At 38.9% G+C, this 13,821-nt stretch overlaps 2 protein-coding genes and 1 long non-coding RNA gene across 3 annotated transcripts; 1 reads left to right on the top strand and 2 right to left on the bottom strand.

Annotated features, from left to right (window-relative positions):
* Positions 1 to 1,546: 1,546 nt before the first annotated feature.
* On the bottom strand, positions 1,547 to 2,608 carry LOC105418222 (uncharacterized). The gene is made up of 3 exons (XR_965530.2): positions 2,469 to 2,608; positions 1,825 to 1,864; positions 1,547 to 1,706 (listed from the first exon to the last, which is right to left on the bottom strand). It is a non-coding gene; the product is annotated as an uncharacterized lncRNA (long non-coding RNA).
* Positions 2,609 to 3,184: 576 nt separating this feature from the next.
* Positions 3,185 to 6,650, top strand: sdr39u1 (short chain dehydrogenase/reductase family 39U, member 1). The gene is made up of 6 exons (XM_003976135.3): positions 3,185 to 3,395; positions 4,165 to 4,271; positions 4,455 to 4,537; positions 4,886 to 5,007; positions 5,133 to 5,285; positions 6,119 to 6,650. The coding sequence occupies exons 1-6, from the start codon at positions 3,380 to 3,382 to the stop codon at positions 6,544 to 6,546; spliced, it is 909 nt and encodes a 302-aa protein (XP_003976184.1). The 5' UTR covers positions 3,185 to 3,379; the 3' UTR covers positions 6,547 to 6,650.
* Positions 6,651 to 8,994: 2,344 nt separating this feature from the next.
* Positions 8,995 to 13,804, bottom strand: mettl17 (methyltransferase like 17). Its single transcript, XM_029830866.1, has 14 exons — positions 13,572 to 13,804; positions 13,030 to 13,165; positions 12,803 to 12,952; positions 12,626 to 12,713; positions 12,029 to 12,110; positions 11,823 to 11,896; positions 11,658 to 11,752; positions 11,498 to 11,568; positions 11,087 to 11,194; positions 10,844 to 10,912; positions 10,639 to 10,689; positions 10,473 to 10,565; positions 10,202 to 10,398; positions 8,995 to 9,214 (listed from the first exon to the last, which is right to left on the bottom strand). The coding sequence occupies exons 1-14, from the start codon at positions 13,638 to 13,640 to the stop codon at positions 9,121 to 9,123; spliced, it is 1,377 nt and encodes a 458-aa protein (XP_029686726.1). The 5' UTR covers positions 13,641 to 13,804; the 3' UTR covers positions 8,995 to 9,120.
* Between the last annotated feature and the right edge of the window lie 17 nt (positions 13,805 to 13,821).

The following is a 13,821-nucleotide window of genomic DNA, read 5'->3' as shown; positions in this document are numbered from 1 at the left end:
CAGCAGTCTTCAGCTCTTTCCACAGATTCTCAATTGGATTCAGGTTTGTTGTTATGACAATTATGTTTTGGATAATTGTCCTGTTGGAAGATAAATCTCCGTCCCAGTCTCAGGTCTTGTGCAGACTCCAACAGGTTTTCTTCCAGAATGGTCCTGTATTTGGCTCCATCCATCTTCCAATCAATTTTAACCATCTTCCCTGTCCCTGCTGAAGAAAAGCAGGCCCAAACCATGATGCTGCCACCACCATGTTTGACAGTGGGGATGGTGAGTTAAGGGTGATGAGCTGTGTTGCTTTTACGCCAAACATATCGTTTTGCATTGTGGCCAAAAAGCTCGATTTTGGTTTCATCTGACCAGAGCACCTTCTTCCACATGTTTGGTGTGTCTCCCAGGTGGCTTGTGGCAAACTTTAAACGAGACTTTTTATGGATATCTTTGAGAAATGGCTTTCTTCTTGCCACTCTTCCATAAAGGCCAGATTTGTGCAGTGATTGTTGAAGGACGACTGATTGTTGTCCTATGGACAGACTCTCCCACCTCAGCTGTAGATCACTGCAGTTCATCCAGAGTGATCATGGGCCTCTTGGCTGCATCTCTGATCAGTTTTCTCCTTGTTCGAGATGAAAGGGACGGCCGGGTCTTGGTAGATTTGCAGTGGTCTGATACTCCTTCCATTTCAATATGATTGCTTGCACAGTGCTCCTTGAGATGTTTAAAGCTTGGGAAATCTTTTTGTATCCAAATCTGGCTTTAAACTTCTCCAGAACAGTATCTCGGACCTGCCTGGTGTGTTCCTTGGTCTTCATGATGCTCTCTGCGCTTAACAGATACCCTGAGACTATCACAGAGCAGGTGGATTCTATTTATCATCAGTCATTTAGGACAACATTGGATCATTCAGAGATCCTCACTGAACTTCTGGAGTGAGTTTGCTGCACTGAAAGTAAAGGGGCCGAATAATATTGCACGCCCCACTTTTCAGTTTATTTGTTAAAAAAGTTTAAATTATTCAATAGATTTCATTCCACTTAACGATTGTGTCCCACTTGTTTCTTGACAAAAAATTTAAATTTTATATCTTTATGTTTGAAGCCTGAAATGTGGCAAAAGGTTGCAAGGTTCAAGGGGGCCAAATACTCATATATATATATATATATATATATATATATACACACACACACATATATATATATACACATATATATATATACACATATATATATATACACATATATATACACACATATATATATACATACATATACACATATATATATATACACATACATACATACACACACACACACACATATATACACATACATATATATACACACACACATACATACATATACACACACACACATATATATATATATACACACACACACACACACACACACACACATAAATATATATAAAATACAATATTGTATGTTGATCATACAAAACATATATATTCCAATATGAAAAACTTCAGTGTCTTACCATTAAGCACCCTCATTTTCAGTTATGATTTAAAAGTTGTGAAATCAAGACTCCATACAATGAAAACTGAATACTTTAATATATTCAGACAAAAAAAACCAAACATGTGAAACACATTTTAACATTGTATATTTTAAAAATCTTGTCAAGTTTGCAAATCCAGCAGCTTTATTTTGTGAATACGCTTGAAACCCACTTTGTGATCCATAGGCTACCTGTAAGAACAAAAGATAACACGCAAGATTTGGAATTTAGTTTGTCAATGACAAAACTAAAACGATATTGAGCACTGCTATGAAACCAATGTCAGTCCCCATGTTCAGTGATACACACCTCAAAATCCAATGCCTCTATGCTGTCAGGTTCTCCATTCCTAAAAGGGAGCACACTGTTTAGTGTAAATTGCATTATAATAGGTTCTTCATAATTGTGTCTTGTCAAACCCCATCAGTGCAGTGAAGTTATAATCACGAGTTTCAGGTGAAACACGGACACATGCAACTCATCATTAAGGTTTGACACTGGCTGAAAAACAATCCCAATATAGTTTCATCATTACCACCAAGAGTGCACCCACAGCTTCAATTCAAATGATCTATGGGGATGCAGCACTTTATTGTATAGTAGCTTCAAAGATACAATTTTTAGAGTACTTACTGAATTCTGGCGTCAAATCGTATAATTACAAAAATATGTAAAACCACACGAAATATACGAAAGTTAAAGGTGATTAAAAATATTGCCTAATAAAACTTGCGAGGTTCGCCGATTGATTAGGTTTAGTAATTAAGACAACCTTTATAAAAAATAAAATTTAAAAAAAAAAAGCTCTCCGGCTCTTTATAATTTTGGGCATGTCCACTGACCACGAGGTCGACAAGATGGGCATTAACAAGCTAACAAAGAAGGGTTAAGAGAACAACCAGAAGAAGAAAGTACATGCATATTAATGTGAACCATGGACATTATCTACTTACCCAGAACTCGAGGTTATACCTTCAAACAATCAGTTCGAACGCTGGTGTGTATAACTCAGTGCACCATCATTTAACACACCATCACAGTCAGGAAGAAGGGAAATTGAAGAGAACGAAGCTTAATTTATTTCTAAAACCACGTGATCACTGCTTTCGTCACCCACCAATCGTGTGGTTTCCGGGTTGTTTGTCAGTCCTAAAAAACTATGTATGCGGTATAAAACCCAAAAATAATTATTTAAATACAACTGTTTTTTCGTCATCTCACAATATTGTGAATTAGCACAAAATGTGAATTATGCAATATTATGTAACTGTTTTTACTTTGAAAGGAAAACCCAGAAAAAGAAAATTGCTGACAATTGTATTGGCTATAATAGGGCCATAGATAATAGAGCCTTACAAAAAAGTAAATTTAAAGAAACCCCAGCAATTTCAGTGTATTTAGCACATTTTTTAAAAAAAAACAGATTGCTAGTATGATGATCAACTATATGATGAGACAATAGTTAGACATTAACCGTCATTTAACCTTCTAAATAAAATCAGTCACAATTGATTTTTTTCTTTATTTCATTTTGTTCTTTAGTTTAGTGTGTAATTTAAAAAACCAAACAAACCTAGTAGATTTTAGTACGTAGAATATTTTGTTCCGCACTCCAGTCTAGACGGGGGCGGTATTTCACTTAGAGTGCCACCCGCCATAAATAATAGGAAGGAAGAAGTTAACTGTTAACGCCAGAAGAAGAAGTCGACAAGGTCGTCCTACGGAACAATAATTACAGCAGCCCTGGTTGCTCGGTTAAATGGCTGCCTGTCACTTCAGGGGTTAACTAGACTCGTCGCGGCGCTGCTAGAACGACGATATTGTTGTGACAGACTAATCTAAGGCTCGATACTAACAAGACACGATGAGGTTTTTAATAGGTATTTTGAGTTATGCAATCCAATTTGTTCATAAATGTTAACCAGAAATATATATCAACTGCAATAGCTATAGCATGTGAATTCGTAATTAGTTGAATCAGTAAACGTTTGAAAGTTTCTTCCAGAAAACTGCGTTTAAAGCGGGATAGCTTTGTTAATGCTCAAAGCATTTCTATAATTGTTGTGGCACAGCGATGTTTGCAAAAGTAACGCACCTTCGTTTTGTAAGCATGTGACCCGCATAGATTAAGCTGACAGGCGACAGGCAAATGTCAGCCAAATTCTGATTGTTCATATGAATTAAAATCTTAAATTCTATGTTTAAGCTTTTGAGCTGCTGCAAACGTCCAATTTTCCCTCAGTGGGATCGAATAAAGTAAATCTTTAATTTTTTCTTTTTTTTTTTCTTTAGTAGGAACAGCTCAAAGAGCATATTCCAGTTTAAAGACCACTTTTAGTCATTGTTAAGAAAAATAATTCGGGAGCATGTACTAAATTACAAAACTTTAATTTAGAAATGAGAGGCCTTTAGTGAGAGTTAACCACTCTAACCAAATCAAGGCCATTGTGTTATTTGTGTTTTTGCCTCCAATTTAGTCCGGCAGTCTTATTTGTCTTTACACTTAATTTAATCTTGTGAAATATGGGCAAAATATGTTTTGCACTTGTCTTGTTTGTACGGGTAGCTGTCACACTCAATATGTAATATGCAATATGTAATTCTGCTGTTTTTGTGTACATTTGTGTCTGGTGTTTTTCTTACTTACAGGAGGGGGATCAGGATTTGTAGGCAGAGAGCTGATGTGCTTACTGAAAAACAAAGGCCATGAGGTGACTGTGATATCTCGACAGCCTGGTCCAGGGAAAATAACATGGGTATGATGAAGAGGTTGATTCCTCAGCTTTGGGAATTTTTAATTCATTCACAGTGAGACCTCTTCATTTATTTCATTACATTTATTGTTATTATAATTCCGGAATCACTTTTTCTTTGCTTTTCCTCCAAATAATGAGCAATTTATGAATACCTAAACCTTTTTCAACAACTTCTCTGTTTAGGATGAGTTGGAGTTGAACGGCCTTCCACATTGTGAGGGGGTCATCAACTTGGCAGGAGAAAATCTGATGAACCCACTGAGATGGCAAGTGTTAAATAAAGCCTTTGTCTAAGTCCATTAGATAGTTGCAACTACTTTAAATAACACTAGAAAGTCCTGCCTGATTTTTAAGATTTTCACTGATCCCTATTAAGTAACTGATTAGAAACTTGTTTGGAGAGGCTGTGTGTAAATTAAAACACCATTTGGCTCTCTTGGGGAATATTTTTGGCTTGTGGATTAAACTAGCTATTTGAGGATGTCATTTTTGACATCTTTCCATTTTCTGACATTTTATTGGCCAAATAACAAATTCTGAATACAACAAAAGTGAAGATGCAGAACTATCAAATATATTAAAGAACCGATTTCTCGTCTTATTTTTGGTCTTAGGTGGAATGAAGGCTACAAAAAGGATTTATTTTCCAGTCGCATCAATACTACAAAAAGTCTGGCTCAAGCTATTGCAGGGTCTCCCAGTCCACCTTGCTCCTGGGTCCTGGTAACAGGTGTAGGTATGTAATAGTTACGCATAATAATAACACAGGCTCTCTGATGTAGCTGTAACTGTAGCTGCAGCATCAAATAACACAAACTTAAAGATGATAAAGTGAGACCTCTCTGTGTTATTGTGGATCAGCTTGTTACAAGCCCAGTCTGACAGCTGAGTATTCAGAAGACAGCAAATGGACACCATTTGATCTTCTCTCAAAACTTGTGAAAGAGTGGGAGGCTTCTGCACTTCTTCAAGAGAATATGGCAAAAACCACCAGACAGTTCATCATCAGACCTGGTATGTCCAAACAATGGATTTTATGGTACATTGAACAAACATTACCAGTTAAGTCAGAAAAGGAGATGTTGTGTATCAAAGAATTAGATATTTTAAGAAATGTGAAAAAGTTGTCTGTGTAAAACAATGTCATACTAAGTCACCCAGATTTTTATTTGTAAATCTTGTAAATAGCTTTAATTTCACAAGCTGAAAAGATGAATTGGCATACACAGTTTTTGTACATCCTTGTACCTACCTCTCTTGAAGCATACACACAGTTGTAAGTTTGGAACATTGGCAGAACTTCTTTAAGAAGAAAACACATCTGAACACAGTGCGCGAATGCTGTTTATAGATTTCAGTTTCATCATTCAATCGAATCATCCCCCTCTGGCTCATTCTAAAGATCATTCAGCTGGGGCTGAACCCCGCCTTTTGCAATCAGGAAAACACAGATAATATGACAACAGGAGTTCCACAAGGTTGACAGCATCACAGAATCACTCACCTTGCTCATTAACTCCACATCACTGGCCAAGAAAGCCAACACCTCAAGTTCACCTCAGGTTCCTCCGCAAGTTGAAAAAAGCTTGAGCTCCGCCCCAATTGTAATTTGCAATATTCATATGCACTTAAATCGGTTATGTGTGTTATTTTTATTTACTTTAGTTTGTTTACATGATTTTACCCTATTTTGCACGCTCTTTTTTTGTGATTTGGATTAATTTTTTAGAAACTGCAAGAAATATCCAAGGCTGAAAGGAATAAAATAACGTTCTCACAGGCCACGGAGCGGAATATGTAATAACCTTGACTCTGGCTGCTAAATATGCTAAATTTCTTGCCACCAGGTGTAGTTCTCGGCCGTGATGGTGGTGCCATGAAGCAAATGCTGCTGCCTTTCTGGCTTGGCCTTGGTGGAACTTTGGGCTCAGGACGCCAACCATTTCCCTGGATCCACATCTCAGATCTAGCAGGAATTATTGCCCACGCCCTTGAACACCCTGGAGACGTTGCCTCCTCCTCTCCACAAGTTTTTAATGGAGTAGCGCCTGTACTGAACACCAATTATGAGTTCACCAAAGAGCTGGGCAGAATAATGAGGAGACCAACCATTCTCCCTGTGCCTGGCTTCTTTGTTAAAGCTCTAATGGGCTCTGAGCGGGCCATGGTCCTCACACAGGGCCAGAAAGTCATACCAAAGAGGACACAAGAGTCTGGATATCACTACAAATACCCAGACTTGACCTCAGCCCTTATCGAAATTGTAGGGGATTAACAGATATTTTACTGTCATGTAGTACTGTACTCGAATGTCAAGCCCACCAGTACCAGTGCTCTAGGAGAATGTGTTTTTAAAAAAAATCTTCAACCACTTTGAAACATACACAGAATCGTAATGCAGTTGACTCAAATGGAAAATGTATCAAAAATCAGAACTTGATTTTTTTTGCACTTAGTGTTTAGCTGACTATTATTTTGTTCTTTACTTTGCCCAAATTAATATTTAATGCAGAAGTTTCTTTTCACAAGTTTTAAGAAAGAATTTCAGGGTGAAATTGATTAATAGTTACAAAAAAATCTAAGGCACTCTGTCTTTTAAAAGGACAGATTATAATAAGAGTATTATAAAAATCCTGCCTTTTGAATCAAATCAAATCAATCTTTATTTATATAGTGTCTTATACAATCAAAATTGTTTCAAGGCGCTTTCCAGAATCCCAGGGCCTGACCCCAGACAAGCAACAGTGGCAAGGAAAAACTCCCCTTTAACAGGAAGAAACCTTGAGCAGCACCAGGCTCATGTAGGGGGACCCTCCTGTTGATGGCCGGCTGGGTAAAGAGAGAGGAGAAGGGGGAGGACAGGTAGAGGATAGAATAGGTAGGAGAGGAGAGGAAAGGAGAGGGGGAGAGGAGAGGAGAGGGGTAGAGGAGAGGAGAAGTAGAGTGAAGGGGAGGTAGAGGAAAGGAGGAGGAGGGGAAAGAGGAGAGGAAGGGAGAGGAGAGGGAGAGTGGGGTGTGTCGTGGAATTTTTAGCCGTTTTGAGAAGTAAACAATGAATCTAAGTAACTGCGTAGGAGATGGTTTTATTCCAGTCAGTCGGTCAGGATACACACACAGAAGCATGCGGAGAGATCTCTATTAAGTGTTTACAGTTCTGATCTTATATAGCCAAAGGCCCGCCTCTGAGGCGCGGACACAGGACGTCTTCACAGCATGTGTGTGCTGCATGCACAGGACACAGGACGTCAACACAGTAGGTGCACGCTGCATGCACCACAGGTGTTTGGTGCCTTCACAGCATGTGTTCCGGCTGGCGCAAGAAGTTGAATGACTGAGAATGTCCCCCCCTCAGTTGTTTGACGCCGGTCTCCTTTGAACCTTTGTTTCTTACAAATGCATGAGGTGGCAAACGGACTTCATCTGCTCTCCTAAATTTCCATTTCAACCCTTCCTTTTGCACTCAATTTACATTTCACAATAAAATTCCATTTCAATTTTCTCCTTTTGCACTCAATTTACATTTCACAATAAAATTCCATTTCAATTGCTATCCTCCAACCAGCTAATTAACCCAAAAACACACGCAAAGCTTTCCTGAGCCTTGAAACAGTCTCTCAGTCTCGTTCGGTTGGCAAAACAATGACGAGAGAGACTGCTGCCTGGACACTTGTCAAGATAATAGTGAGACAAAGCCCAATTTAAGAACATGAAAGAGATTCACTACAGCTGAAGTCAGAAGAGACAACATTAGGTGTTTTTTACCTGGATGAGGACAAAAGGTACTGGACTGTTGCTCAGTGGTCCAAAGTCCTTTTTTCACATGAAAGCAAATTTTGCATTTCATTTGGAAATCAAGGTTCCAGAGGCTCAAGTAAGTAGAGAATCTCTGGGGGTGACGAGGAAGAGGTGAGATACCTGAACCAACAATGCAAATGAACTGATGGCCCAACATGGACCTTGTTGATTTGGAACGCACAAGCAATCTTGACCATATGGTAATACTGCCAAATTATCAACAGCACTGTTTGACTTTATTGAAATAGACTTAAACTGCTGCAATACTATGTTTTAAATTCCACTTTCTCTGAATAACTGGACTACTTATGTTTTCCATCCATCCATCCTCTACCGCTTATCCGGGGTCAGATCACGGGAAGAAGAGAAGCCCAGACTTCCCTCTCCCCAGCTACTTCTTCAGCTCATTCGGGGGGATCCCCAGGTGTTCCTCACCAGAAACGAGTTTGACTTACCGCCAGCAATGTGGACCAAACTGACACCGATCGTACAGGGAACGGACGGCCCGTATCAGTGGGCCCGACACCCCATACTCTCAGAGGACCCCCCACAGGACCCCCCGAGGGACACGGTCGAATGCCTTCTCCAAGTCCACAAAACACATGTGGACTGGTTGGGCTAACTCCCATGCACCCTCGAAGACCCTGCTGAGGGTGTACAGCTGGTCCACTGTTCCACGCCCAGGACGAAAACCACATTGCTCCTCCTGAATCCGAGGTTCGACTATCCGGCGGACCCTCCTCTCCAGTACCCCTGAATAGAACTTACCAGGGAGGCTGAGGAGTGTTATGTTATGTACTTATGTTTTGATTAGAAATTTCAAATATTTAGAAAAATTAATATAATGGTAATTAAATGTACCCAGTAAAAGTACGGTAGTTCATATTATGATAGTAGTAGTCGACCATGTAGTGACTGCAATCATAAGTTTGATTACAAGAAATCTTTTATTAAATTTCCAGTATCCAGCAGTCACATTTTCAATAATACAGGCACTTTAAAAGTGCCCATAATTTTAAAGTACGTTCTTGTTTTCAGCCTTCTTTTAAATGTATCACTCTGAATCTGTCTGGATGTCACTGTCGTCTTTTGGAATGATTGGCACCCGGTCTCCCCAGTCACTGCTGCGTGCACATCGGTACACATCTCTGAAATGAGAAAGAACAAAAATGACATCCAGTCAGGATTTGAAAAAGCAAACACAAAGTCACATCTTATAATGCAAATAATTAACGCGTCATGACAAGCCCGCAACATGCTGAGTGTTCAGCAGGCTCATTTATTGAAGGTTTTGCATGAAAAAAGACAAACTAAAGTTTGGGTACAACATGGCACTGTTGTCTGAAAGTGTTTCCTAGGTTTCAGTATTTCCTTTTCAATTAAATATCTGGATGTCACTGTGATCTTTTGGAATTATTGGTCTTGTCTATTGATCATATACTGTATATCACCAGTAAGTTCCACAAGTATCTACTGGTAAATAAAGCCTGGTTGATCCATCAGTCTCAGGACTAAAAGTGAACTATTTAAATCCAATATTATTATTGACCTTAAAACATCAATGGTTTAAACAAGAAGGGGAAGGTATTTTAAAGCAATAGCAATAGTTCAAAGACCAAGTCGTTTGCTGTTAAGAGAAAATGGAAAATGGATCATGATTGGTTTGATGTCGAAGGTTCTGTGGTCAGATGAAAAAAAAAAATCCGGGTCATTTCCCCTTATAAGTGGTGTCGCGTCAAGAGGGAGTTTTTAGAATCAAGAACACTGGCTACAGTCAAACCCGGAAGGTTGAGGTATTATGATGTGGGTGTTTTTTCAAAGAAAGTAAATAAAATTAGGAGAATAGCCTCTAAATTGTAAAAGTAAACCAGTGAAAAGCTATAAGGTGCATTTAGGTGGCAGAACATCCCCAAACAGCAGCAAACCCAGTCAGTCTCAACATTCGGTAATAGGAGTTGTACCTTATCTATAACCTACAATCAAGTCTGTAAAGCAACAAATGTAGTTAGCCTACACTAAATCTGGCAGAAATAGGGTCAGGGTTAAGTTTAGGCAAGCCAAAGGCTTGTATACTGTATGTCTACAGCACAAAAACCAACATTTTAGAACTTGGCATGTCACAATGAAGACTTTACCTGCCGTGTTTTTTTGCTGTCAGCACAATGTGCTGCAAGTGTCCATCTGGGCTGCACAGTCGACAGTGAACATGTCTTGCTCTGCGCTGTACTGGTGCCACCAACCGGGACCAGCTTACACCTTCTGTATCAACATCTGTTGGCTCTTTTCGAGTCAGAATCAGGTAGCTGAACTTCTCCGTCTGGGGCATATTGTGCTGGAAAGGAAAGAGTATGTCAGGGCTTGAGCTGCTGAGGGTTTCACAGACAATTTTGCAGAGTTTGGTCTTACACCAGCCAGAGCAAGAGGATGGTGCATCTGCTGGAAGTTGCAGGGCATAACAGACCCCAGTACTAGTTTAGGGCACATTATTTCATGAGGACACTGTAAAAGTATAAACATGAGAAAATTACTAGAGCTTTGGCACACAGGACGAAAATCAGGAGGTTCCACCTACTGGAGCAAACACTGATGCTGGCCTGATGTCATAAACAATCTTGTCCTGTGTCTAAAGACAAACAACTGCTTTTAATAATTGCATCACATCATTTACACACACATATTGAAAGTTAATAAAGTTGAATGAATGATTATGCTCTTTTCTAAATATTATATATTTTTTATATATTTTTGCTAGATCGCTCTTCATCAATTGTTTATACCTTTAATAAAGTTTCTCTGGCTTCCATTAGTATTTGATGGCCTTCTTTGGTGCCATTTTCCACCAACACCTAAATTCAGAAAACATGAAATACTAATATAGAAGCTTCAGATAGTAGGAGAGATTACAAACCAATTAATATCTCCAAGCACACACACACACACACACACACACACACACACACACACACACACACACACACACACACACACACACACACACACACACACACACACACACACACAAGGTATGAGTTTGTCTTCCTCCACAGAGTCAGCACAGCATCCTCACGATCCTTCACACCAGGAAGTTCTGACAGGGTGAAGGCAGCAGTCACCAAGTCAAACTGCACCTGCAGGAACATAAAGTAAAAAAAAAAAAAAAAAATCAGGTTGCTAAAATTAAGAAACAAGTGGTGCAATGAGTTTAAAAAGACACCACATAACAGAATGGTTTGACATTTGGAGACCACAGACTGCTCTGTTTTTTTCGATTTGCCTGACCGATTCTTGTCTACTTTTGGGTTCTGCTGTTATTTTTGGCATACTAGCTGATGCCCACCCAGTGTGGTTTCAAAGGCATGAGGTCCAAGATAAAGAAAAATGAAGAACAACAATTTTTTTTCTTATCAAATTACATTAAAATCATGCTTTACCTTAGGAGAGACAGGGAGGAACTGTCTGAAATAGACTTGCTTTATGCATGGCTCCCCTCTTTCTTCAATTCCTTATTCATCAAGACACAAAAGATCAGGAATGGACTTCAAAAAAGTTTTTGGAAGAATTAAGTTGTTTTAGAAATGCCTGTAACAGTACCTTTCAGAAGTTTCTCTGCAAGGATGTTCATTGGCCCAGAGCTGTCCACACACACCATCTCCTTTAAAGACTCACTCCAGCATGAGTGTGCAGCCCTGTAGGAGAGTAGTAGGGATAGTACCAGCAAAGTCTACACACTAACCAGATGTATAATGTTTGACTCACCAGACAACTGTTCCCAGACCAGAACCAAAATCTAGGAGAGTCTGGGGAGCAAACAAAGGGTCCCTTTTCTTTATCTAAGATAGAAAAGGAAAAGGTTTGTTATAGTGAGTATATAAATTTAAATAAAGAAGCTCTTAGACTCTTCAAATGAGGTGCTGTTGTGTGAGTGAAACTACGAATAATAATGATTTTTTTGTTGCAGGCACCTCATTTACAGCTCTCCTAACTGCTGCGTAACAACCAGCAAGCCGAGCTGCCATGTACACCAGACCCAGCTCTTCATCATACCTGATACACAGAGAGCACAAAATAATCAGTATCTTATAATGAAGCAGACCCCCCATTTTACATCCCAAGCTGAACATTATGATGAATCCATTACCATGAAAAATTCCATTAATGTGAACAGTTGAGAAATTTGAAGATAAAATAATCTCCAAAAAGCATTAAGTTAAACACAAAAAGGGGAAAGCAGCCCCCTGCCAAGAAAATGGGAACCTCCTGAGATTTGGGCTCTCTAATAACTTTGACCAAGTCATCATACCTTAGTTGGCCTGTTATTCTGTGTAAGTTATAAAGAGAATGTGTCATCTGTAACTTTATGTCTTTTGGAGAACATTTTAAGTGCTCAAATTTTTGCATGGCAGTGTAACAGATGCTAATGGTACCAAATGATGTGCAACTAAAGAAATGGTTGGGAGATGTGTTAACTGGGCATAAACAGCGTTTATTTAAAAAAATAAAATAAAATAACAGGCTTGTATTCCTGATATATACTGTGACATGGGAGATAAAAGTCATACTTCAGGGGAGTCCAACGATATGTGGTTCTTCTTAGCTCAAACAACACTTTTTTCCTGATTTGCTCTTCAAGCAATTGTTCATCTAAACCTGCAAAAATAATAAACAAGCTCTATAATCGCAGGTATATCATGTAATTTTACAGCTGCTGTTACTTTTTGACTTGTAAATCCACTCACCATATCCCTTTTTAATTGCTCTCTCCCTCAGCTCTTTCTCTAAGCTCATAGCTTTTTTCTGCAAGGTCACACTCTCAAATGCTCGCTTTCTGCTCCAGAGGAAGTTTTTGAGGAGATTGGCACGGTCAGTTAGTCGAGCCACCTGAGCTTCTAAAAGATTGAAAATATACTGCATTAACAAAATGTCAGGACCAGCAAAAGCTGCATTAGAATTCAAAATGACTTACTGTGAAGAATTTGGCATGCGTGTGTCTGTAGCGTTTCAGGAAGACGCAAGGTTTTCAACTTAGACACACCTGGGTGCTTCCGGTGCACTTCTCCTTTTAGGAAATCTATATGAGGCTGTGCAGCTGTACTGATTCCCTATTAATTAAAAAACATGTAACGACTTTACGGTCTATTTTACCTCAATTAGACAAACAATTCTAGAAAATATACTGTATATAAATCACTATTATACTAATATTGCATATATTGAAGAGACTGCATTGAATTTCTGCTCAATTTAGCACTCCATTTGCAGTCAACAGTTTTTCTAAGACATTTAAGAAAATTTAAGTTTTTAAAAAAATTATATAGATATACTCCAATAACATGAGCATTTTTACTTTTTACTACGAGTAGAAAAAAATACAATGCAATCAAGAGCAACTAATACTAATTCTGAAAATTGCAATTAAAGCAAAATCTATATTTTATTTTCCATTTCTCAGCTGTGGAAATGTGTTTTCCACATTTTCGACCTATTTAGCAAAGAAATTACACTCACTTTACATGTCGTCCTCACAACAGCAGCCTTACGACAAACGACACTGGCGACATAACTCACTGCAGCCATGTCTTTGGCGTGTGTGCTGAGGCTTATTTTGTTTAATTTTAGGTTTTACTAATACCCACTCCTCGGCGACAATAGCGTAAGCATTTTCGTACCCTTAGTCCTTCAACGGAAAAAATCCGATCATCACCTAATGAGGAACCATCGGTCCCGAAGTTTTGTTCCACCTTGTTAGTACATACGC

Source organism: Takifugu rubripes, chromosome 22 (assembly GCF_901000725.2).
Source record: "Takifugu rubripes chromosome 22, fTakRub1.2, whole genome shotgun sequence".
Classification (NCBI taxonomy): domain Eukaryota; kingdom Metazoa; phylum Chordata; class Actinopteri; order Tetraodontiformes; family Tetraodontidae; genus Takifugu; species Takifugu rubripes.
This window is presented reverse-complemented; position numbering and strand designations above follow the sequence as displayed.